Here is a 26,390-nt window from a genome sequence, read left to right as displayed (position 1 = left end):
AAATGAAAAGTCGAGTAAGTAAGTACGGCTAACTATAATTACTCGCGGCCGTGGATCGCATGCTATTTGCCGTCCACCTGCGGTAGGTATCGTCGCGCCGCCACGGCCACTTTGCTGTTCATGGAAAACCAGAATTTTTCCATTTTTCCGTGATAGGTAACCTCCCGGAAAAGTTGGAGTTTCTATCGAGAGGAAAAGGTCAGACAGTGACATGGATGCAACTGACTAACTTATCCCCGGTGCGCATCGAAAGTGCGCTCGCATGATAGCGTCACTCGTAATTAGAATAACGCGTAGGCACGTCAGTATAAAACTGTTGACATTCGTTTAATGGAATGTAAAATGAAAGCTTCTAGATGGAGAGAATTTTGATGTTGTAATGCTGTGCGTAGATTAGGGTAGTCATTCTCTAATCCCCTCTGGGTGCAAAATTACAAATTGTCAAGGACCTTGATTAGGTAGATGGATAGTGAAATTTAATGAATTCTTATCTACGTACTAAGTACGTAGGTACCTACGGTGAGTTAGTGGGACGCGGCACCAAGGGCGATCCATTTGTAACGTCTACATGTAGCGTGTTATGTTGGATTTACCTACTTAAATAAGAGACTCGAACAATCGATGGGTGGAAAATTGAAATTTTCCTTGTTCAATTGTGTAGTGGGTGGAATCGGAGGGTTTTAAGCAAGCAGTCCCCCCAAGAGGACGAAAATGGAAGTGAAAGGGCACGCGAGCCATCTCTTAGTCTTTACCGAGTCTCTCAGCAATATGTAGGTATACGTATATTCGATCTCTCCTCGCCGACCTTCGTTCCCCGTTCTTCCCTTTTCGCCACTTTCTATTTCGTTACCCGACAATAGGCTCGCAGCATGCTCCCTACCGGCACCTTGCATGCCCGGGCATTAAACGGCGAATCAGCTCGCTTAGTTGCCCGCGAAAGAAGCCCTCGTTCGCGTAATCGCGACACGGCGATCCTCGGGAGGTTATTGTCCCGATCGAATCTCCGAACGTGTACTTTACAATTCGGAAGCGCTTTCTCTTCGTCGCGGACAATATTCCATCTGCGGCCCATCATGAACGAGCCAACTTGTAATGGAGACCCTGTCCGCCAGAAATCGTTATGCCAGGAAACAGATTCTGCTCTGAAAAGCATCACACGCTCGAAAGTTTGCCGCTTCGGTTCGTAAGGACGGCCGGCCTCGGCGACCTACCTCCGGAGCCGATGATTTTCGAGAAAGGGGATCATGAATGCTCCGCTTCGTAGTTCGTTTCCTTATTCATTTTACAACGTTCGTTGCGAATATCTCACGTTATGGTTGTACATATTTCGATCGGTTATAGATTCTACTTATATATGTATAACGATCTATAGGTATAGATTTGTATCGAATGGAGTCAGGCCAGGTAGGCCAGTGCATAGGTAAGTAATTTCGGTTATGTTCTAAAAGCTCTACGCGTAAGTAAAGTAGTAAAGTAAACTTTATTTTATATGTACTGATAACGTCTGGATAATGTTAATTCAGATTTGATAAAAATAATGTGGCTTTTCCTTGGTTGCTGAAATAAATATAGGTATAATTATTTGTCTTAAAATGGATATCGATTGCAGAAGCAACCAGCTGTTTCATCTGGAAGAGTATTTCAAAATTGGTTTAAAGATTCAAAAGTGATGATTTTCACGTTTGGCCGGGCCTCGGGAATGCAAACGAACGATTTACAGGTGTTATAATTGGACGAAACCCCTGCGGTCACCCTGCGGTCATCTAATGAGCTTGCAAGGCCGTTAAGGCCGTTAAAGGGACCCTCCTTTCCAAACACTCGAAAAATCGGTGATTTTTATGAATTTTTTTACAACAAGCGGTTAATGACGTAGGTATCACTGGGCTTTGACTCGCTGTAACTCTCACGCGTTGGAAGTGAAACTTCTTATTAAATATCAAAACTGTTAAATTTTTTTTCCTTAATGTGAATAAGTTTTAGGATGTTAGGATTAGGAGACAGTACGACACGAACGGGGTAAATTGCGCGCGATCGATGGAACTTCGTGTTGGTCCCACGGGACCGAGTCGAAATCGAGAGTTGAAATCGGATCGAAGCAACTTCACGCGATCGTTTCCAGTGAAATCGAAGATCGCGGAGGTTCTGGTGCATGGACAGACGTGGTTCCGATCCAGAATCGATACGATCTTTCCGTTGGATCGCTTTCTTTCTCGCTAGAGCGAACGCTGCCGTGGCTGCGTCTGCGGCTTTTCGAACCGATTAATCTGGGGTTTCCCTGGCCAGGGTCGATCCATACGTTCACTGTTCGCCGATGTTCCATCGGTGTTTTTACGATTAGTCGCGGCGTAGAGAAGTGGATCGTACCGTTTAGGCATGCCCGCTAACTACATAGTCTGTCTTGTTTTTCCTTAACCGCGGTCGCGGCAGGAGGTTACATTCTGCGCACGTCTCGATTACGGCAATAAAACTGAAGCACAGGGGGTGCGATGCCTCTGGCGTCGGTGGAAGAGTTACGTGCATCTAGCTTCTGGGATTTCCCATCCATCTTTCGGATTCATTTGAAATTAAATTTTCATTGTGTTCTGTTTTTTATAACTTCACTTGCACTTGGAGTTTAAAGACGAGGAACTTGGTATAGTAGAACGTTGAATTCGTCTCCTTATTTTAAGAGGAAAAATGACACAAAAATGTCTATTCACTGTATTTGCTGTAACTGTGACGCTGACGTGGGTGCACAGAGAACCTTGAACTTCAATCTCAGAAGCACGACAGAAATTCTGTGGAGTTAGCGTACAAACATTCCAGTCTTACACGTCGCACGATCGTGATATCATGGGAAGACTTGAAAACGATAGTCGGTGATGAAGGAATTTTTAGACGGAGCAAACTGGTTGCTGGAACATTTCAACTATTTACTTGGAGTGGGTTTTTGTCGTTTTGCTGTTACCCGAGATAATTGTACTTTTACTTTTCGACAACGGCCTGAGCTTGCGCAACATTCGCTTCCTACAACCTCTTACGCTCTTTACCGGTCTGGTGCCACTGATAGACCAATCCGTGTCTTTCTTTACTTGCTTTGCGCTTTTTCAGGATTAAGAAATCGGTTCAAGTGAGACAGCTTGCCAATTAAATAGTAATTTTAGTCCAAGTAACCTGGCGTAGTGCTGAACGTACAATTTTATTTATAATGGCGTTATGCAGATTTTATGAACGCTCTAATTACAGTGATACCTGAAGTAAAATTAAAAGAGATTGTTCGAGTCGAATTGTACATTTACGTTAAAGTTTTCGGAACAGAACCTCAGATTAAGCGGGCGTTGGCTTGGCGGGGGGAGGCCTACCTAGAACGGTCAAAACGACGCGCTTCTTTCAGAATTTTTTCTAGAAAAAAATCGGGTAGGTTGTGTCGGGGACACAAACCGCAGTTTTTCACGCGAATACTCGGATATCGAAGAAGTAAGTTTGATATTAATATTCAAGTATAATTTTATTGATTATAGGCCTGTGATGGCTAAAGCATGAAACGAATGGCATGCAAGATACATCTAGATTTCTGGCGAATGTAAGATCAACGCTAGTTTTTCCAAGCGTGGTCGGTGATGCGGTTGATACGCAGTCGGGAAATGTATTTATAGTAACGTCGACGTTCAAGTCTCCGCTGACTATGATGGGGACTTTGGTGTCTACTTCCATTGTGGGTACAACTTTTTTTACACTTTCTGTATATTTTCCAAGTGTTTGGAACAGAGATGGGCATTATTTAAATAACAAATTATTTAAATGACGTATCAAATAAAAAAGACTTTAGTCTTATTCGTCATGAATAAGAATAACCCGAATCAATTTTTTATCGAAGCGCCACGATTGAAATAATTAAATCATTGAATTACTTCAATCATGGGAATTCGCTCATGACTGACCGAACAATGTTCTCGTATTCATGATTACTTTACTCCATCGAAGCTCGACTAACGTTGGAAAACCCTGAGACTTCGAGAGCTTTTGATCAAAGCCGCGCGAGGCGCGAGCCGAGCGCCTGTGCATCGTTCACCCGTCTATGATTGGCATCCGAGGGACGGAGCGAGACGGGGTTTTGTGCCGTTCGTCGCTTATGTTTGGCCAAATCTAGCTTGTAACGTTTAAATTCTGTACTCTGGGTTAGGTAATCTCAGGTACGGACATCCTTTGCCTACCCGACGCTATATTTATTGTTTGGATGTTGCTTTTAGTTTTGAAGTTATAAGACGAAACATTATCTCCCATTTTCGTCACCCTTTTCTTAACGCTCGACTTTTCGTGCATGCCCCCCCCCCCCATCCCCCGCCCCAGCACCGTACCGATTTTAAAGACGTATTCGCGTCAAAACCGATAATATTTTATTATTAAACATTAGTCTATTGGAAAGAGTACATCTTACGGATAGTATTTTTTGTGGTAAAAAGTATTGAATGGTTTGTGAGTTGTAGGCGATCCCCGAGACGTCTTTTTTTTAAGCTCGGTGCAGGATCATCCAGAATTGAAAATTTGAAATTTTTTAGATAATATATGGAATTATCTAGGCGCCATCAGGCTCGATTTTGACGGCTGTGCAAAGTTGAAGCATCGATATTTGGCAAAAAATCGGTTGTTTTTCGTGTGTAAAAAAAATCTAGGCAAAAAGAAAAGGGAAAGCTCCCGATAGCGCTTAGATTCTTAACCCTAAAATAAGCCTGCAAAGCCTCGAGTAAATCGGTTCATTAACTTAAGAGTTGTATATGTGTGATCGACTTTGAAAACATGATTTTGCGGAAAACGCGTTTAAAGTTTTGGGTCTGAGCGCTACATCGCGGAACACCTACCTATTTACAAACGTACCTACAACTGTTAATTTTGGTCAGATTAACTCGACACTTTCGGGGAATATTTTCAAGATGTTGTACTTGAAGAAAATATAAGAAACGAGAAATCGATTTTTCGAAAATTTCTAGGTAGGCCCCCTCCCTTTAAGGAGAGCTAGAATTAAACGAAACTCGGTCTAACGAGATTCTCATTATCTAACTTGAGCTGTCAATCCATCTACATTTATATTGAAATTAACTCTTCTACTTAAATTCTATTATACATATGTAGAATATTTGATGTCTTATCTATTTCCTATATTTGACTCTGAAACAAAAATCCTGACATAGGAATAATTTTCTTCAACTCATTTATTTATTCGATATATAGATAGGAGTACGACCATATTCGAATAAAACTGAACGAAAAAAAAACAAGAAAAACTTTACAAATATAGAATTAACTACATGTATAAAGTAGGCACACAAACAACAGAAACGATAACAAAAGGAAAACTACTTTGTAGAAAATACAAGAATTATGTAGATCAAATATAGCAAAAATGCATAATAACAATTAGCAGGAACTGTCCAGGAATATTTTCTACACTCTAGTCCCGATATGTTGAATGTTAAATGTTGAATCCCAATGGAAGTCCAATTTCGTACAGCATTCATTATCGAGCTTGCAAATTCTACATACATATACAAGATCCAGAGAGCCAGAGTTATCATATGTATCTCGAAGTGCAGGCTCTTGTAAACGACAAAAGAATAAAGCAACTATTCGTGAATACAAGTTTGAACGCGTCATCGACAGACATATCAGTCAGCTTAAGATTAGTGAAGCGACGAGGAAATTTCACAAAAGGGAAATCCCGAATGCGAGGAATTTCATATCTCTTTCGCAGGAGTGCTCCACGAAATCCATTAACAACGGGGACGGACAAATTTCTTGCTAGCCTGATCGGGTGCATCCATCGGTGAGAAACGAGGCAAGAGAAAAGGCTAGCTCATTTTCGCAAGCAAAGAAAATATCGTGCTGGATTACAACGATCATACGGGCACGTGGCTCAGCCGGCGTTCTCTATTTTCATTTTATTCTGGAAACCAGGGAAAGCGCGTGCTCCGATAGCGTACAGCCTCTGTCCACCGATTTATGCAACCACCTTCGAGGAAAGTAAATTGATGCACCCGAAGGCGAGGATGTAACGTTCTGAGTTCTGTGGCGGCACGGCACGGCGCGGCGCGGCGGGGGAATGAAAAGTGAAATGGCAAACGCGATGTCTCCTCTGAGGCATCGCGCATCGATCGGTGGGGTGGTGTTTCGTTCCTTCTCGGAACTCATAGGAAGGGAGATTCAACTTGTACTTTTAGTTTTTGCCAAGGTTTCGAGTGGAAAATTCTCGTTTTTCATGCTCGATACCGAGATGAGCTTGATAATGAAATTTATAGGGATAATAGATGCCAGGATCTTACCGATGTTCATGCAATCTTTATGTTAATGATAGGAAAGTGAAATGGAAAACTTTGTTTTTGCGCGGCAAACGTGAATGATATCGCGTTTAGTGCATCGATGCGGGTATGTCGTTTCTGGAAATAGGAGAATTTAGTTATACTTCTATTTAGCCATGGTCTTAAGCTTCTGTTGTGTGGAAATTTCTCGTTTACCATGGTCCATGCCGAGATGAATTTGATATTTAAGTATAGGAACAGGCGCCACGATATTACCATCAACTCAATCTTCATGATAATAACTCGAAAGTGAAATAGAGATTTATAAGCCCAGGAAAGATTGCGCTCATAGACGGTCAAGATGTGAAAATATCATATTCTTCGGGGTTTGTACCGATTTGAAAATGGTGAAGAGATCTGGCTACGAAATTTCTGGAATTAATAGAAAACGATAGCAGAGGAAAGATACATACCTAATATTGAGAAATTTCCGTCGTTTATTGTGACTCGAGAGAATTCTTAGCATCCCAGTGCCTTTTCACATTTAATTAAAATGTACTGCCCATTTCTAGCATTTCTTACATTCTTCCTTGCATTGTTTCAGCCAACGAATAAGTAGGTTAGTCTTGGGAATCGAATCGCATTTATTTCACCGCAAGTTCGCAAAAACTTTCGATCATATGTCCGAAAATATTCTCCCACCATAAACGCTGCAAATCACAACCCAACCAAAACTGGACCCAGTAGAAGCAATTTAAAAAATATCACCTCCCTATTACATTATTCAGTACTAATTTTCACTTTACCAACTGATGAAACAAACCTTTCACCAACTACACGAGCCTCTCAATCCTGAATTTTTAGAAATCTGCTCGATTTCTTTAGAAAAATCGTGTCGACACGTAATACCTTCAACTTCTTCGACCATATACATACTCCTCGTGTCAACGACACATAGACAAAGCAATTGAAATTGAAATGGGGGCAGGGACGACAACAAATGTGTCCTGCTCTGATAAAAAGGGGTTAAGGTGCGGTAAAAAATCGATTTTTACTTTTTCAAGTTTTTTCGCAGGCAAAATTTATGCTCTATAATTATAATAGAAACGTCTATAGAATTTGATTTTTGACACTCGCTGTGTTTTCAACAAGGAGTCTTGAAATATTCATGAATTGCAACTTTCAAAACAATTTATAAAGTAAATATCGCAGTGAAGAAATTAAGAGTTTTTCAGGAGTTCTCCTTGGCTACTCAAATATACTGTGATTACTCCGATGAACCTTAAATGAAACGCATAGGTAATACGCGTCGGAAGGCAAGAGAAAACAGGTGAAGACGGAGTCCACGACTTTAAACGTTAGCCTCTTTTTGCCAGAGCACGGCATACCTGCCATGAAAATTCGATTTTCGGGAACACTTTCACGCGCCAGTGGTCCAGAAGACGAATCGGTCGAGCTCGGCGTTCCCCTTCCGCGTAAGTAGACGAGGGTCCGCTTTGCTCGGTACCCCAGGGCCCAGAGGGCACCGACGCGACGCAAGAAGCTCGCCCGAAGCGCGGATTTCTCTGATGCCCGGGCTCTAGGTCACGGCCGTTCCTCCGCGGTGCACGTACACAGCGACACCCAGGGCAGCATTCTGTAGCGCGTAGTGTGCACGGCTCTTCGACACGGGAGGCACCTCTGGTTGGGGCCCCGATCTTCGGCGGCCCCCCCACTCTTCTGTCTCCACTCTTCCGGTAAGTTCCTTCGGGGCCCGCTATATATATATAGGCAGGATTCTTGCTGGATATATATAACAGTGTGCTCCTGACCATCGAGGCGAGCTGACCAGGAACAAGCAGGAAGAGTGAAGGACAAGGTCACGGAGAGGATCATGGAGGCGAAAGTTGCTGTAAGGAAGCGAGGGCTTTCCACGTGGTTAGCTGGGCTTTCTGGGGGCGCTCTGGGGATCTCTGGTGACGGAGGATTAGCTGGGCTTTGATGTCGCGGGGGGAGTGATCGGTGGCGTGATCGTGGTGGTGTAAGAGATGGGGTTGTTGAGTTATTGGTGGATGACGGGGGAGTAGGGTTAGTTGAGGAGTTGATGAGTTTATTGTGACTTTCGCGCTTGAGGTACGAGGATGCAGAGTAGAGGAGATGTATCGGTGATACCTGGGTGACAGCATAGTCGAATTATTATCGGCTTGTTAGGATCTTCGTAATGGTTAAATGATAACTTGGGGACAGGTTTGCGGCAGGATAATGGAGTAATTGAATTTATTCTGAAAGCTGGGTAATTTTTAATTTTTATTCCTCTTGGAATCCTGAGCTCTGAGAGGAGAGTGAATCTTCAGTTTCACCATCTTTTTACCTCTGTTTACTGCAAGCTCAAGTCAAGGGGTTATATTTATCCGCATGATCAAAACATTTGTTCTGTTGTTGCGATGAAAGTTATTTTACAAAATAAGTTGAAGCCATTACGTTTCACGGCCGTATCGGTGTACAGAATTTCACCAAAACACTCTGTCCACAGATGAGGTGCTTCATCTTCGCGACGACGGTGGTCGCTGCACTCGCCACTTTCGGCAAAGAACAGTGAGTAAATTTCTACCGTCACTGATGATCGATCGTCGTACTTTCAAGCATCATCAGAATCGCGTTACAGTAGAGATGTCAGTAGCTTCGGTGTAAAATCGGCGTATTAACTTTCTAGCGTGCACATAAGGATTCACGTGCCAGAGATAATCAAGCACGACGAGAGCAAAGTAATTAAGTATGAAGACCATGGAGGGGACGATCATGGTGGAGGCGGAGGCGGAGGCGGAGGCGGCGGTGGTGGACACCATGTTATAATCACTAGTCCTGGAATAGGAGGAGGAGGAGGTCATGGAGGTGGATTTGGAGGTGGTGGTCATGGAGGTGGATTTGGAGGTAGTGGCCATGGAGGTGGATTCGGAGGTAGCGGTCATGGTGGAGGATTCGGAGGTAGTGGCCACGGAGGAGGATTCGGAGGTAGCGGTCATGGAGGAGGATTCGGAGGTAGCGGTCATGGAGGAGGATTCGGAGGTAGTGGACACGGTGGAGGAGGAGGAGGAGGAGGTGGTGGTGGTGACCATCATATCGTGGTCACTGGACCTGCGATAGGAGGAGGCGGTCATGGAGGAGGATTTGGCAGTGGCCATGGTGGAGGGTTTGGAGGTGGTCACGGTAGTGGATATGGAGGAGGCGATATTGGTGGTGGACACGATATTGCCAGTGTGGAAAGTGGCCACGGGGGGGGAGGAGGATTTGGAGGTGGTCATGGAGGAGGATTTGGAGGTGGGCATGGGGGAGGATTTGGAGGTGGGCATGGCGGAGGATTTGGAGGTGGCCATGGAGGCGGTGGGCACAGTATCGCCATTGTGGAAAGTAGCCATGGGGGTGGAGGAGGATTTGGTGGTGGCCATGGAGGTGGCCATGGAGGTGGAGGAGGCTTTGGAGGCGGCTTTGGAGGCGGCCACGGAAGTGGAGGCGGTCATGGAGGTGGAGGAGGAGGAGGAGCAGGTTTTGGAGGTAAGAGTCTTTAAAGCATTAAATGACCTACCCCCCCATACAAAAGCTAGAAACGTTTATCAGAAAAAGCATTCCTATAAAAAGTCTGGGACAACATTCACAGTTTATCTATGCACAACGCACCTATCCTTAGAATCTTCCTTTTTTTGCAATTAGCTGAAGCAAGAGGAAAGTCTGAACTGTCGTTAGTGAAAATTGCGAATCCTCGTGTGACACAGAAAAATACGCTCGCATTAGCCGGCGTTGTTGGAAATAATTGTATAAGCTTTTCTCACGTCCTCCTTAGGGAATACATCAGCTGTTTCTCTTGTCGCGCTTTAACATCGTTCAACCAGTGGAACTCGTTCCGTAGGTTTTCACTTCCTGCTCGTTTCGGAGGCGAGAATTTGTCTTGCAGTCGTACCACGCGAATTCATTCGTTTTGCATTTTCACTGCACAACGTGACTGTGGATCGCGCGAGTTTGTTCGTCAAGGTTGGACATTGACCGTAACCTCGTTAGAAATTTCATCCCCGTCTTTTGTTCGCTTGTTGCATACTACGCAACGTTAAATAACAGTGTGGTTCCATCGATTCATGGGGACGGTTTGTCCTATTTAGTGTTCAAAATTTCCGCAATGGGGACGCCAGGGATACTGAAATCAGAAACTATGTTATTTAGAAAATGATTCAACTTCTGCGAAACATCGATTCAAAATTCGATAGAAAAATTGGTATACATATTGATATAGCAAGAGAGGAGTAGTTAAGTGCTAATCGAAAAATAAGAATTTTGCATTTGTGTAGAAGTGGGAGGAAATTTTTTTTCTATTTTAAGCAGATGCTTTATAGAAAAACTACATTTTAGGTGGGCACGGAGATATCATACTAACTAGCCCAGGAGGTGGTGCAGGAGGATTCGGCGACCATCATGGCGGTGGAAGTTTCGGAGGAGGAGGAGGAGGAGGTCACGACGACCATCATGGCGGTGGAAGTTTCGGAGGAGGAGGAGGAGGAGGTCACGGTGGTGGATACGGAGGTGGTGGAGGATTCGATGACCATCATGGCGTAGGTTTTGGGGGTGGAGGAGGAGGAGGTGGATTCGGTGGTGGCGATCATCATTCCTTTGGAGGCAGTAGTCATGGTGGCAATAGCATATCTTCTGGCTTTGGTAGCAGGTGAGAAACTGTTCGTACTAATAGATTGGCAATACGGTTATCCCAATGGGATTTCATTTCCTCCAGACTTTTCACCTAATGGACCTTCATACTAACTGTAAGCAATACGATCTGGCAACAATACCTAACGCATACAAAGTAGTAACACTACACGGTGTCACATTTAAACAACTCTTTATCTATTAAACGCACTCAGTGAAAGTACGTTAAAAGTACATTAAACACACCCAAAGAGAAACTTTCTACAAAGGACGATTATTTGACAAAACATTTCAAGCTCGGCTACATTCGTAGGATGAAAGTCCTTCCAAAAGATCTTCAAAACCGGGCCGATTCATTTACCATTTCCGAATGATGGACTCTATAAAAGAAATACACTAACAAATCCCCAGAATTTGATTAGTGTCTGAAGCTAATTTCTTTCCATAGCTGCTGCCATTTATATTTCAAAGGGAAACAAAATAATACGGTTTTTCTATTTCAGCGGCTATGGCGGAGGTGGTTACGATTCGTATTCGAGCGGGCACAGCGGCGGCGGCGGCGGCGGTGGGGGTCACGGTGGCGGTTTCTCAGGCTACCACAAGAAGAAATAAAAAGAAAGAAAATCGGAAAGCGGCCAACGCGGCGTTTCCGATCGGTCGGTCTGACCGACTTCCGCCGACGTCCCATCGGCCAGCGATCATCGAGTCACGTTCAGATTACGCGATCATCGCTGCCACGTGATTCTTGATCGCGATCCATCGTACAACATGCCAGTATACATAACGAAGCGTCGCCTCTCGAGGATCGATTCGGTTTCTCGCGACTGCCGCTGCTCAACCTCCTGCACGCCCTTCGCGACCATTCCGTTCTCTTCGTTTCCTTTTCCACGGGTACCGCAACAATTGCTGAAGGAAACAGAACGATATAATTTGAATACTGATTGGGAATCGACATTTGAAAGAAACCATTGTTTCCTTGGAACTTTCTCAATTAATTTTGCGTCTATGATGTATTTCTTGGATGTGAGAAGAATTTTAGGTCAGTTTAAAGATTACGAATGTTTATAAAAAAAAGAACAATTTTGGTCTTCTAAAGAAGATCCCACGATTTATGCGAATGGCGACGTGAATATCAAAGTTCTTTGACAACTGAAGGATTCTAGGATATGTGACTTAGATTGTTATCTTTCGAAGCTGTTAATTATAAGTAGCAATAATTGTTCGTACAATAGTTAGGGTTGTACAAACACGCGCGACGTTTCAGGTGTTTTAATGAATCCTCGCGTGCGGTTTGCAATGGCGATACACCTACCTGATCGTGTGCTCGTTGCAGTTGTTGCGTTTTGTATATATTATATGCTGTGTAAATACTGCTCTTCTTCGTTATCTTTAATAAATTGTTTTTTACGTTTTTTAAGTGATCCTTTTCATTTGCACCGATTCCAAGCAGAGAACTGAATACAGCTGTTAATGCTTTCAGCAGGAAATAATAAGTAGGAGCGAGGCTTTATAGACTTTAATGGACTTTTAACTTGTTTTTTGTGTTACCAGATACAATCGCGCCATACATATGTACATGTAAGCTGGTACTAGATCCTACTTAATCTTCCGTGTTTTTGAATAATATGAAGGACTACCGTTTTATTAAGTGCCACCTGTCTTTTACAGACATCACTTTCTGAAGAAAGTTAGATTGACAAGGGAAGTTCGGTAATCCAAAGATTACACTTTCAACAGAAAATCAAAAGTAGGAAAACTCAAATTAGTTTTTAAGGATTAATTTCATCCTGTAGGGTGAAAAAATTGCTTTATGCTTTCATTAAGGTACAATATGCATGTGCAAAGTCCTAGAAAAGTCAAATTTCCAGTAATTGAAGTTTTCTATCTCGATAAAAAAAAACAGTTAATAACAAACTAATCAAGCTAAAAGAATTTAGGTAGAATTTGGTAGGAACCAATTTTGTTTTGCTTAATTTTTAAATTAAAAGCAGAAAATAAAAATAGTGAAATGTATCGAGTCTATAGGAAATATCAGATTTTGTGGAAATACAACAGGTGTCCTAATAGTTATGAACGGCAGTGTACTTAATTTCCGAAATCAAATTACTGACACGGATGCAGAAACTAATTAATCTACTTACAATTAGTAGCTGCGAGGCAATGTCCCCAGGCTGAACACGGTCGTTAGTCACCGTAGGAAGCAATTAGTCGATGAAAATTGAATCGATCGTCTCGATCCTTCCGATCGTGGCTGACATATTTGCCGTAAATGGACTGATCTTTCCGGAACGATACAATTGCTCGGGCGCGCGGGGATTAGCGCGAAATGGAAAGTAAGCGGAAAGTGAAAGAGAGCAGATGTTATGGCGCATGGAGGAAGACGATTTCACTCGTATGTCTGCACAATAATGCAGCGTAAATAACACGGATGTTACCCTCGATCTATGGTAGCAAAGATGTCGAGTTTTCCCATTTTACGAGATCATTAACTAATTATCATGGCTAATTTAACCGCTGTGGATCGTGATCGCGTCTTCATAAGTACCTATGCCTGTACAACATGGCTGATTGTAAGAAGATGAATACCTACCTACCTACTATAATAAATAACACTAGTTTACAGTCATTTTGCGCAACAGATGCCACTATTTTCTTCTTATGGAAATAGACCCGCTGATTCCGAAAATAACAAATTTTCTATGGATACATTTTCGACATATCGACAAATAAACTCTTTACCTGTCTGTGAAAAAAGTGGTCCCACTTAATTGCGAATATCTTGTGTTGCAAATGACCGCTATGATCGAACATAAATATCAAATTAAAGATAATTGAATCACCAACAAATGAACCTCACAAAATTTTCAAATCGGTTCAGTAGTTCGGGTGAAATCAATGGAAATATGTGAAAAAGTCATTTTTTTCGACCTAAATTGACATCGACAATTCATTTAATCATCTGGGAAAAATTGAAATTGCAACGATGCACCCAGTTTCTCATTTTTTACGTCGAGTCTGCACTTTTACGAAGAAAACAAGGTGCTACTGAAGAAAATCTATGGATAAATACCGAAGCTAGAGACAATTGTGTAAAAACACTAAATTTAATTTTTTCTCGATTTTTGTGTTTGTTCCATTTTATTGTGTTACTTCAATTTCCATTAATTCTGTACATGTTTTCAAGTATTTTGTTAATTGTCTCTGGGTTCGCTATTTATCAATAGATTTTCTTCAGCAGCACCTTGTTTTCTTCGTAAAAATGCAAACTCAACGTAAGAAATGAGAAACTGGGCCTATTTTTGCGATTTCGATTTTTTCCAGATGAATTGTCGATGTGAATTAAGGTCGAAAACAATTACTTTTTTCACATATTTCCATCGATTTCACTCGAACTGCTGAACCCATTAGAAAATTTTGTCAAGTACATTTGTTGGTGATTCAATTATCTATAATTTGAGATAATTTCCGACCATATCGGTTATTCGCAACACGAGATATTCGCAATTATGTGGGATCACCTTTTTGACAGGCAGGTAAAAAGTTTCCCTATCGATATCTCGAAAATGTATCCATAGAAAATTTTTTAGAAAACCTCATTTTCAGAATCAGCGGGCCATTTTCCATAAGAAAATAATAGTGGCATCTGTTGCGCAAACATTTGTTTTTATTTTGTATACTAGTGTAATTAGACTTTTCATTAACGTGAATTGTTACATATTTAGCGTTGATCGTAGAACGTGAAGGATGGGAACGATTTCTGTATCCTTAATATTTCGCTTTTTCAACAACCACATTTGTTAGACACTTGCGATAATATTAACGAACGTTGTGGAAAACTTGAAATTTGAAAATTATAAATTTGTTAGCAATTTATTTAAAGATATCCAAGAGTGTGGGAAACCATACTTGTTGTGTAGTTTACACTCTGCTGCGTAAGACACTGAACAGATAAATTGAAAAAGTTACACGAGCAATAAAAGCTAGAATCTTTAGTAGGTAGCGTCGTATTTAGAGCTCTGCTTCGCGCATCAATCAATTGCAAAGTATCAAGGTAAAAAACACCTTCGAAAGTGGGCGATTGACGGCGGGTTGTGATGTAAAGCGAATCGATGGCATTATCCTGAATTTGCATAACGAAGCAGCGAAAGTGAATAGAGGAAAGATTGGAAACAATGATCTCTTCTCTTGGACAGAGTTTCGCCGGAAACTGAGAGATAAAGCGATTAAAATAATTGAGCTCTTGTCGATCTACTTGGAAATTGAACTTTCTACGAGGAACGCGTGCATGAAATTCTTCGTAGGTAGATACTCCGACTCACCAACCGATTACGTTCGCAAAATTAAAAAAAAAAGGAAACAACGTGCAAACGATGGGAATTAAATGTTGCATTAACTCGACAATTCCGTTGTAGCAAGATACAATACTTTTATAATTTTTTGCCATCTTCAAGGAATTTCCTGTTCCTCCAAGTTTCTGTGCCGCGAGTCTTTAACTTTTCAATGTCGTTTTAAATCGAAAAAAGAGTATACCCGGCACTTGGTACACAGTAATGGGAGGTTCGCTGCTTTGAAAAAAAATGTACTTCTCCGTTTACTTTCTTCGACCCATAGGCGTGGAATAAACGAGACCGCAATATTTCGAGAGGCCACTTAAATTGTCAGCAATTTGATCTTTCAGATTAGACATTGTGCTCGTGTTACGAAATAGGATATTAAACTGTCAATTATTATCCTCTCTGTCTCGTTAATCTTATTGTTAGCTTTCAATATCTTGGAAATTCTATTAATTTCAAGATATTCTATTGGAAATACGGATAACGTGTTATTACTCTCGTTACAGTAATAGAAGGCAGAGAAAGTGAGCATGAGATCCATGGGAATCGATGGTTCGCGAAGGGACGTTTTCACTGGTTTTCGTGGGAAACACCAGCGATCGAGCTCCATAATTTCTCTAATATCTCTACAAGATCGTTCAATTTCCAAACCCTAAAAGAGAAACCTGATATCGATAATAGGGTATAATTGGCCGGTGTAATATCTTAGAATAAACAAGACTCCCGATTACCTATAACTGAAATTTAGCTAACTCGAGTAGTCACTTCTAAGGTAGCATCTACTTTGTTGATCATGGAACTATTCTAGTGATAAACACAATCTTCATCCAACATTGATTCTCAAGGAAGGTACCTAACACCTAAAAAGGTGTTGACGCCGGAGACGGGACGGTGTCTACGACAATGATAGAAGGTGCACGTGAAATTTCAGGCAATCGCAGGTGAGAGCGAACAGGGTTGGGTGGGGTGCACGCTGGAAATATTTCGCTCGTTCCTGTACCGTTCACTGATTATGCTTCCGTTTATAAGGCTCGCCAGGATCCCGTCCTTTAGTTGCCCAAGTGCAGCGGTCTCGGGAGACACAGGATTTTCACGCGAACAAACGCCACAGCTATGGAGAAACTGCGAGCACGCGTGGGTGTATATCTACAGATCTCCCTAAACTCGGTGTTTATTATCCGAAAGAATCCTCGAAGAAAGTGCCAACTACCAATATAGCTAGACATTCGAGGGACGATTCGATTTTCCTTTCATCTTCAAGTGATGAAGATAATTTCACTCGACAGAGGTTTAACGACGCGGTTTGGTCGATCATATTCTTGACGCTTTCACCTCAACTTGTAACGCAACACGATCGATTCATTTTTAGATGTGCTCTGCCTCAAATATCATGAAATTCATTGGGTGTAAAAATTTATTTATTAAACTCGTGGTTACATTAATCTCCATTTTCCTTCTTCTTTGGCCGGCCCCAAGACGTGCCAAGTTGTGAGAAAAATTGACAGAAATCCGAAGAGGAATATCATTCGAAGGAATTGATTTAGAGTACCTACCTCGGCAAATTGAAATTTCTTTGCTGTTTTCAGATTGCAGATTAGCCGAGTGCGATGACCTGACCTTGTGCCGCTCTGTTTCAGGTCCTTCTTCTTACGCTGGTCCTTTCGATCGCACTGGTGTCTTCCATGCCTTCCCCTGGCGGTGGCAAACACGAACAGTAAATATTCAATGGAATTCCCTCGATCTCGATAGCTATTTAGCGGTTTGTGGTGGATCGTAGAAATTCACCCCTCGACCGTGGTTACTTGCAGCACACACTTCATCATCCACGTGCCAGAACTCATTCACAAGCATCATCACACGCACGTGAAAAAGATCCACATAATGAAGCCTGAAGAGGACGAGGGACACGAGCAGCACGTGGAAGAATGGTGAAATGTCGCAACCATTTTATTGACTTGACGGAGCTTGCAAGATAGATGAGGCTTTCGTGGCAGATATTTGTTATTGTTATTTTCTCACTGTTGTATTTAATTGTTATAATAATGTTGCGCGAAATAAAATACTGTTAAGAAAAATCGACAAAGTGGAAACGAAATTATTCGCAAGGGTTTCCCGAGAGAATATCAAGACGATATTTGTCAAACACGTGTATTGTATAAAAAAAATAATGTAACATAATACAGTATGTACAAGCAGCTTTGATCCAAGTACACACATGTGCGTACCGAGTAATATCAACTTCTATTTTATACAACTTAAAGGACTAAGGGCGATTCGAGTTATTTTGTACTGATTCCATCTGTTTTCTTCTAGTGCGTGTATATGTCGAAACGATTCGGTTGAGGGAAACGACAGTAATGTTTCATGAAATTCTAGTAACTCGAACGCCTCCATTTTATAACCTGCAACAATATAAATAAGCTTGAGGAATAAAGAAGAGGAGATGATATGATTAATTTTCTAAACTATTTGAAATTATTTCTTTCCTTCTAACTGTCTATAAAAAAGTGAAAGTGTAGGTACTGCACAGGGAAACACTATGTTCGATCGAAATGAAGAAGCAAAGCCAAGTTTCGCGCAATCTTGTTGAAAGCTAAATTTTTCTTAAAAATTCTTAATCACATCTATAAATTCCCATTCGATAATTGGAGCTTGGGTCTTTCATGAATAACTAAAACTCTTCCATTTCCTGTTCCTTTTTTATACAAACTTGAGTAACTAGTTTCTCAATCCATGTCCATTGATAAATCCTACCTGTTTACCCGAGGTTAAATAATTTCATATTTACCTAAGTAATAACAAGCCGAAAGGCGGTGCGCTCCACTACCACCATTGCTTCTCGTGATGGACAGGCACAGCTACGGGGACTTTCTCGACCACTGGAACAGGTACGTGAACTTTTTCGACGTGATGAACCGGGTACGGAACAGGCACCTTCTGCACGTGATGGATGGGAATTGGAACGGGGACGGGCACCTTCTCGACGTGGTGTACGGGTATCTTCTTCACATGATGATGATGGACCGTGTGCACGTGATAAGGCACGTGGACGCGAACGTGGTGGTGCGAACTGAAACCAGGGGATCGATTTTTTCTTAACAACGCGAGCAAAAAGTTTCATTGAAATGTTGAATGGAAATGCTGATTCTCTTAAAGGCAAGGTGCTGTGGTAGTTTCTCCTGCAAAATCAATCGAAATTGTAGAATAATTTTCGTACGCTTGAATAACAATTGTTTCCTTATCTAATTTGGGCTTGCGAAGATTGGTGATACCGATGTCAATATTTAAGAAACCAAGTAATTCAATTTATTGTTAATTAGTGAATGGAATTTTCTTCTTAAAATAGACAACGAATTCGTATCTAAGTGCACCAGTAGCGAAAAAAGTATTAAAAATGAATTTACTCGAAAACGGAGCTTCTTCCAAAAAGATAGGTACTCTAGAATTTCAATTTACTTTTGTACGAGAACTCAGCTGACTAACAGTTATAATACCATTACCACCGCACCCTGTATATCCACGCTAGCTGTAAGTACCTGGTAGGTATATATATTGCAAAAATACTTGAAGAATAGCGAAAGATATAGGATTTTGGTTACTACTTAAGTAATCAGAAACTGAAGGCAATAAATTGCGATAAAAAGGTGTGTCACTTTGTCAGCTTACCCGTGGTAGCCGCCTGGCACAGGCGAAGACAAGGCCACGGCCAGTATTCCGAACACGATTAACTGCAACACGAATGTGAATTTGTGATTTCCGTCCATAAGGCGAAATGTGCATCGCGACGCGTCGTTTATATGCGCCGCGGTATTTTTTTTCTTTTCTTATTCAAGTTTCACTGCTCGTCCTACGTGCTTCGCACCGTCGCGTGTCGCGACGCGTCGATAGGGTGAAAGTACATCGATCTAATTTTTACCAAATATCCAGCGAAACGACTCTACGAAATCTTTGAACCTTCGATAATTTCTTTGCGTGCGATTAAAATATTCCGTAAAATGGAGATTCCATTGCTCGAGAGGATTTTTAACAATTGAGTAATTTAACACAAGCTCTTCGTCGAATCTCACGAGTACATCCACGATTAAAAAAAAACAACGCAGGTGTATGGCCACCGTACTCGTGCAAACTCGCAACATGCTCGTCGCGTCTGAAGAATTGATTTTCGGCAGCAATGGAAACCCATTTTAACCAGTCAGAAAATAATCTACAATCTACAAACACATATTCTATCCACCCAACAAAACGTCAACTACATTCAACTAACAAACGCTTGAAAAAGCGTGTGTAGGTATATACTACAATCTACCACCATTCGTGAACACAATGCGGTGAAAACTGATAAGCCGTCGGAAGCGTGCAACAAAAGTTGCCCGCGAAATCTCGAGTATCATCCCCCAGCACACGAACACGCGTTCCACTGTTTCGCGCCACGGGGTAGCCGTGTACTCACAGCGATGGCGTGGGAGCGCATCCTGGTCGGCTGTTTAGTTCCTTAAGTTTCCCTTTCGGCGACGAGAGACTCTGCGGCTCGATAGAGCGAACGGGTGTCGAGCGGAGCGGGGAAGAGACGAAAGAAAAAAAATAAGGAAGAATCGAAGGATCCGTGGATCACGCGACCGGTGTTTAACGGATGTCGATACGTTTCTGGCTTTAGACGGCCGGGGATGTGTGCTTATAAAGGACGAACCGCGGTGGCCAAAACCACCCGGTGAAAAGCCACAGGGTGGGGGAGCAAAGTCGCTCGGACTTAACGGGTTACGTAAAAGCTAGGAAGCGGCCGCCTCTTAGTTACGATCGCCTCCCCGCGTTCACCAAGCCGCGTAACACACCGCGTACGGTGCGTAAGGCACGTGTCTGGCCTCAGGTGAGCACGGTACAGGCGAGTGGATGCTCGAAATGCTGGAAATCGCCGCGCAATTACGGCCTTTTAATTCCCAGTTACGTGGCTCGATGGAAAACAGTCAAAGCGCGAATTAAGGGGCTGCTATGTGACTCGGCTGGAAAATTAGACGTTCTTGTCGAATTTTTTCCCGGTGAAAAGAAAATAGTTTCGGATATGCGTTGGATATTTACTGTAATAGTGCCGTCAGTGTTAGTAAATGACACGGAAAAGTGTTAATTCAAAAACAGGGAAACTATATTTTTTGCCACTGAACCGTCACGCAACTGAAATGTGTGTGTCGTTTTTTACGAATGATGTTGCAAGGGGTGGGACGAGGAAAGCTAATTTTCATGGTTGCCCTAGTGTTACGGTCGCGTGTGGAACGACGCGACGGGTCGGCGAGGAAGAGGAAGGACTTCACAGGGGAAGTAATACATATACTCGTAAATTTTGTAGTGTCGAGAGCAAAGTTTTTCCGTGCTCCAATTGTTCTCGGGTTTGTGGTGTTTGGAGCTGATTACGAGGGAAAGTCGACTTCCTTGGAGCTTGGCTGCTTTCGAGTAGGTGTGTTTAGCTGATGTTATTCCTGGTGGTTTGATTTTAATTGCGTATGGATTTTGTTTTTTTCAAGTGCGTGTTTTGGAGAAACAGGGACTTTGGATTTACTTTTTTGTATGTTTGTTTGTGTGATAAAGTTTGTTGAAATATATGCGACAGGTTTTGAAACGACCTGGTAATTGATACTTGTGTGTTTCTGATTGTAATTCGGAGTACATCGAGTTTTGAGTACTCGATGCAATTTTTCTTATTTTACGGGTCTCGTATTCGGAAAGAATAACATGATAACTATCAAGTAGCTTTAACGTTGTCATTATCATTTAATGATATACAACTAGTAAGCCTTAAACTCCATTGTATTTGTGAAAATCATTATACACTTACCACTTCAGAGGTATTTGTAATTTAATTGGACCGCTTCAAAAACTTTCTGCAACGTATTTCAGATACCTATACGTGCTTGTTCACGACGCTCAATTGATTACAATGCCACTGTGCGGACAAAACAACTAATACACGGTTAGTTGGTAATGAAATTGTAGCATCGCTATGAAATTCAAGAGTTCTGTAGCGGAGATAAGCTAGGGTCTCATATTAGGAGAGGTCGTCACATTCGGCTACTTTACCCTACAATAAGAGGAGATATGCCTTCTTGAGCAATATTAAGTATCCACGATTAAATTAGAATATTACTCAAGAAGAGACTTCGATCGAAAGAAGCGTGTTCTCTAGGAAAACAGAGAAGGGAGAGTCGCGTAACTGCTGCTCATAAATTTCGCGATATCCATTGCCTCTGAATCGAAGAATTACATGCGAAGATTACATATCCAATTCAGGCCTCGGCAGATAACTCATTCCACTATCACGTAACACACTCGGGGACGATACCGGATTTTTTTGTATTACGTGATCGATTTCACAACATCCACTGCATCTTACGCATTATTTCATTTTTCAATATTCCATTATTAATACCATTCTTATCCTGTACGAATACAAAAGTGAAAATAGAGCATCTGATAATTGTTCTAATAGGTACCTACAATATTCGCTTATGGCCTAATCAACGTTCATCAGCTTGTCCTCGTGTTTTTTTGCGAAAAAGAGAAATTTGATTACGTGTCGCCAGTGATACCTATGTTGAAATGTAGAGAAAAGGACGATTCTTCGCTTTTTAATCGACCAGTCGGAAACGTTGACATTGCCGTCGCCGCGCCGGTGACATAATCGTGTACGCGACAAGACGCGCCGCTCCAGTTTATGGCTTATTTATTGCGTTAGAGCTGCGAATCGAGCTCGCCGTAACCGTCAGTCGACCGGTACTGAACCTCCAAGTGGAACAGGAAAAGCCCATTACAGGAGGCCTCTAATCACACACTTTGTGCCCGAATGTTTCCGTTTCTTCGGCAAACAGGGGACGCTTAATCGCGAAAAGATTGCAGGCTTTGTCTCGTACACCCCCCCCCTCTCCTCCTGCCAAAATTGCGAAACTTTCTTCTCCCAAACGACAATTCGGTTTTCTAGCCACTTCCTTCCGATTCGCGGACCGATATTAAACAATACAATGGCCTCGAACAACGAATTACAGGCGGGCGACTTTCTCGAAACGCTTTTACCCTCGTAATCGGTAAGTACCTAATTCAGGCGAACGGATAAGCACGCAATAATCAAAGTCGCGAATATCCGTCCACCGTATACAGTATACACCTATATATTCGCCTGTGTTCGAGTATAAATCGCGTATATGGAAATTAAATTGTTGGCGCAATTTCCTGTACCTCCGCGACGTTGCGACATTCTAATTCTATTAATTGGACAGCCGTTAATCTGTCAATTTCATCCTCTCAAGTGCGCTGGTATTTGAGGGTCCTGGGTTTGCAATTTCGGTAAGATTGCATGCTAGTTTCTTGCTAGTAATTCCTTGTATGAAATGTAGGAAACGTGGAAAACACACTGTTCGAATAGAAATCGGTATCTTCAAGGACCACGGTGCAATCAAGTTGGTATCTACAGAAAATTATTGTTTGCGTATCAGCGACCCTATAGCCGGTGTTACTACTATAGACTCGATCGACGATACGGAGAATACCTTTGGTCTGGAAACGCAATCGTGTAGAATGCACGCTATGCGCGAGAAAATGAGATGAAAGGCGGGAAGGAGCGTGCGAGACGCGCGACTCGGATTCCGTCCTCTCGCTTTCTCGTCTACATAGGTACCTATCTGCGTCTATCGCCGGGTGGTTTCGAGAAAGGAGTCAGTGTTAAAACCAAGGTAACGATCGCGACCGTGTTTCACGGTGTAACGGCCGTTGCATCTATTTTTTCGTGTGAGTACCGCTGGCCCGGCCAGTGTTGCAGGAAGTGGTGCAGCCTGCATTCTTAAAATATCCATCATACAGGGAGAAAGCGTTTCGTAACCCCTCTTCGTGTACACCAGACAGCGTACCTTGCACCCAGTAACAAGGCGGGCCGAGAAAGGTACGCGATTCGCGGTGATTTTCAGCGGGCACGGAGTCATCGCCATTACGCAACGTCCCTTCGCATTCGGGTCCACCTTAGTTAGGTTTCTGGGAGTGGTCCAGTCTCGATGAACCTTGCGAAAGCAGGCGTTTGGTAACGCGATCTCTTACAATTCGTACGATTCGATGGAACGCTGTGAATTAGACGTATCATGTTTCTACCCCGATCATAGTCCACGTCCACGTTCCTCAGTTTCGCGATAATCTTGTATGCACATTATCCGACTATATCAATTTAGGATTTCTTACAATATATCAGAGTATGATTTTGATGAGATTTATAGAAGACTGGACGAGATGAAATTCTATGCATAGGGTGATCCACTTAGTTTCTTCTTAACGATCGTGGGCTGCGTTTTTTCAAGTACACATCGAAATGTTGGTTTCCCGGGTCACCAGTTTCTCGACGACTACACGGGTCGTTGCGTAAGATCCTCCTTCGAAGTTCCTTTTCGAATCCAGGCAGACACCAGTCAAAAAGTAGGTATAAAGGAAAGAAGGTGTTCTGTTCTCGATGGGCCTGTAATCGGTGCTCGTTTATGTAACAATCGGCTGCAATCATCCCCACCGTTCTTCGAAACACTTCTACCTCTTTCTGCCCCGTGAAAGTCAGTCACTCGACGGTCCGATTTTCAGGGAAATATGCTTCGGTTAGAGCGCGACGGGAGAAAATGAGAAACGCTGGTCGATGAAAGTGAACCATTGGAACTGTTCCAATTGGGCGGAACACGGTATGCGGCCTAATCATAAACGATGGCTAATTGTTCAAGGCGAGTGTGATCGAAGTCGAATGCGATCAACCTTGTTACGAGACACCTTCCTCTACCGGGGGCGATTGCATAACCGCGGTTCCGAAGCGGAAGGGAAATGCCGAGTCCGATATTTAATGCAGACGGGTCAGCGAGGAGATCGTCTACATCGATCTCCATGAACGTTTCGCAATCACCATTACTTTCCAACAATAAGTAACGCAGTTACGCGAGGATAACGGATAGCGTAATTAAAAAATCGCTTCACGGTGTTCCACTATTTCCTGCGTGATTTAATTAACAGTTCATGCATTTAAATCAACGCGCAAACACAGTTGGATTGTCCGGGACGTGGGTTTTAATTGTAAAAATGCATTGAAATTCAAGACGATTTGTGAAATATGTAGATCACTTTTTTTTTCTCAGCGACGAATACTGCTATACATTTTATATCGAGGTAACTTTTTTGGGTTATTAGATATAGATTAGATTATTTTTTCTTCTTTGACTTGGCCGTGACACTGGCTTGTGGCTTCTGCCAGTCCAATGGCTTACGCCGATACATTGGCCACGGCGGTATCGTTATCAATGCTGCCAAGGCGCACCCACCGATCAGTATGTACATTGTCTGCGAGAGTTGCTGGATAAGGTATCCCCATATTAATCCAACCACCTACAAACGAACAACGCGCTTATGCAAGGAATATTCTAATATTCGTACAGGCTGTGCATATTTTAAGTTAGATATATTACAGCAAACAGTAGTATGATAATCTTTGACAATTCATCTGCTCGACCCTGGCCATCATAGTCCTGAAATAAAACATAATTTCATGAGTGTCACAGATGAGAGAAAGTAAACGGAAATTGTAAAATCTGCGATGCAGTGGTCTACATAGAATATCATTCAACTATCATCCTTAAAAGCATATAATAGTCCGGGAAAGTATAGGTGTCAGGGATCTGTTAAAGTGTTAGCGCGTAACATATGTTTGAGCTTATCGTGACGCATAACCTAATTGAACGCAAATCAAATTTCACATTGATTCGATGCATGTATCGGAAAATGACTATTAATGGCAGATAAAGTTGTGAACTCACCATATGCGTCGGAACAGACTTGATATATTCTACCCATGAACTCATTGTAAACAAAAACACGAATGTGCTCGGCTGTCTGATGCAAACCAACTTCAGTATGGTCGTGAACCGCAAGCAACACCAAGCAACGCGCCATGTTGCTAGCGCGGGTGTTAAGATTTACGTGGCTCAAACTTTATCGCGAATTTAACAGAAATTTGAAAAATAGCATTAAATATGTTGATTTTATTAATATGCTGTATTTTCTGATACCTGGGATACGTATCATTAGTGAACCAAGTTAGCGATGTGTTGACATCGAGAGGATTACCATCGATCGGCGTACTCTATATACACGTGCATACTTACAATTCAGGCTATCAACGCAATAGTGACGTAACCCCAAAACTTGTTTTTAGATAACGGCTAATGAAATTATTGGCGTTTTAAAGTCGTTGCTTAAAATTTCTACTTTTAGGTACATAGGTGTGATTTTTTTACAAAATATAATTGCTAAGGTGTATATTACAGTAGTTTACCAAATAAAAAAAAAAATGCGCAGCACAAGCCACTTTTTTCTGATGTAAAATTACCCACTGATTCCGAAAATAAGGTTTAAAAAATTTTCTTTGGATACGTTTTCGAAATATCGACAGGTAAACTTTTTACCTGTCTGTCAAAACAGTGGTCCCACTTAATTGCGAATAACCGATATGGTCGGAAATTATCTCAAATTATAGATAATTGAATCACCAACAAATGTACTTGACAAAATTTTCTAATGGGTTCAGTAGTTTGGGTGAAATCGATGGAAATATGTGAAAAAGTCATTGTTTTCGACCTTAATTCACATCGACAATTCATCTGATTTGGAATCACAGCTTAGAGTGCTATAATATCCTCGTCGAATCGTATCGTGCAATTATGGTTTATCATCTTACAGATATAATGCATAGGCGCGTTATATACGCGCATTGTGCTTTCTAATGCCTCCGAGTGTGAATTTCTCTATTAAAATTCAGGGGAATCTAACATAAGAGTGCATGTCCTGCATGTAGAATAGATTTCAATTCCCAACTTGTCATATTAATGATACATAAACAGTTCAAATAATCAGGGAATTGGAGCAGACCAATTTTTTATTTGCTCCAGCTCTGCTCTTGCTCCGCTCCAGCTGCTTTGTTTTAAATAAAAATTCTTTTAATACATTTAAACAGTGATCTTTCATTTGCAACAAACCCCATCCTTCTAGCTATTCATTTTCATATAGGAAAAAATTCGTAAAGAATGCTTAATTTTCGGGCAGAAAGTACTATGCCACCTTAACA

The 26,390-nt window shown here is 42.0% G+C and overlaps 4 protein-coding genes across 4 annotated transcripts; 2 read left to right on the top strand and 2 right to left on the bottom strand.

Annotated features, from left to right (window-relative positions):
- The first annotated feature begins 2,829 nt into the window (after nucleotides 1-2,829).
- Nucleotides 2,830-12,303, top strand: LOC143369558 (uncharacterized). Its single transcript, XM_076813650.1, has 5 exons — nucleotides 2,830-2,921; nucleotides 8,785-8,846; nucleotides 8,965-9,803; nucleotides 10,683-10,959; nucleotides 11,480-12,303. The coding sequence occupies exons 1-5, from the start codon at nucleotides 2,862-2,864 to the stop codon at nucleotides 11,550-11,552; spliced, it is 1,311 nt and encodes a 436-aa protein (XP_076669765.1). The 5' UTR covers nucleotides 2,830-2,861; the 3' UTR covers nucleotides 11,553-12,303.
- A 3,874-nt stretch (nucleotides 12,304-16,177) lies between these two features.
- Nucleotides 16,178-17,226, top strand: LOC143373664 (uncharacterized). Its single transcript, XM_076821121.1, has 4 exons — nucleotides 16,178-16,187; nucleotides 16,230-16,318; nucleotides 16,912-16,988; nucleotides 17,083-17,226. The coding sequence occupies exons 1-4, from the start codon at nucleotides 16,178-16,180 to the stop codon at nucleotides 17,204-17,206; spliced, it is 300 nt and encodes a 99-aa protein (XP_076677236.1). The 3' UTR covers nucleotides 17,207-17,226.
- Nucleotides 17,227-17,444: 218 nt separating this feature from the next.
- Nucleotides 17,445-20,206, bottom strand: LOC143369550 (uncharacterized). The gene is made up of 4 exons (XM_076813639.1): nucleotides 19,725-20,206; nucleotides 18,941-19,002; nucleotides 18,063-18,344; nucleotides 17,445-17,676 (listed from the first exon to the last, which is right to left on the bottom strand). Exons 1-3 carry the CDS (start codon nucleotides 19,743-19,745, stop codon nucleotides 18,098-18,100), a joined length of 330 nt encoding a protein of 109 aa, XP_076669754.1. The 5' UTR covers nucleotides 19,746-20,206; the 3' UTR covers nucleotides 17,445-17,676; nucleotides 18,063-18,097.
- Nucleotides 20,207-24,363: 4,157 nt separating this feature from the next.
- On the bottom strand, nucleotides 24,364-25,329 carry LOC143377895 (signal peptidase complex subunit 1-like). The gene is made up of 3 exons (XM_076829712.1): nucleotides 25,084-25,329; nucleotides 24,736-24,795; nucleotides 24,364-24,655 (listed from the first exon to the last, which is right to left on the bottom strand). The coding sequence occupies exons 1-3, from the start codon at nucleotides 25,126-25,128 to the stop codon at nucleotides 24,473-24,475; spliced, it is 288 nt and encodes a 95-aa protein (XP_076685827.1). The 5' UTR covers nucleotides 25,129-25,329; the 3' UTR covers nucleotides 24,364-24,472.
- Between the last annotated feature and the right edge of the window lie 1,061 nt (nucleotides 25,330-26,390).

Source organism: Andrena cerasifolii, chromosome 1 (genome assembly GCF_050908995.1).
Source record: "Andrena cerasifolii isolate SP2316 chromosome 1, iyAndCera1_principal, whole genome shotgun sequence".
Classification (NCBI taxonomy): Eukaryota; Metazoa; Arthropoda; class Insecta; order Hymenoptera; family Andrenidae; genus Andrena; species Andrena cerasifolii.
The sequence above is the reverse complement of the archived record's forward strand: the minus strand, read 5'-3'. Positions and strand labels throughout refer to the sequence as shown.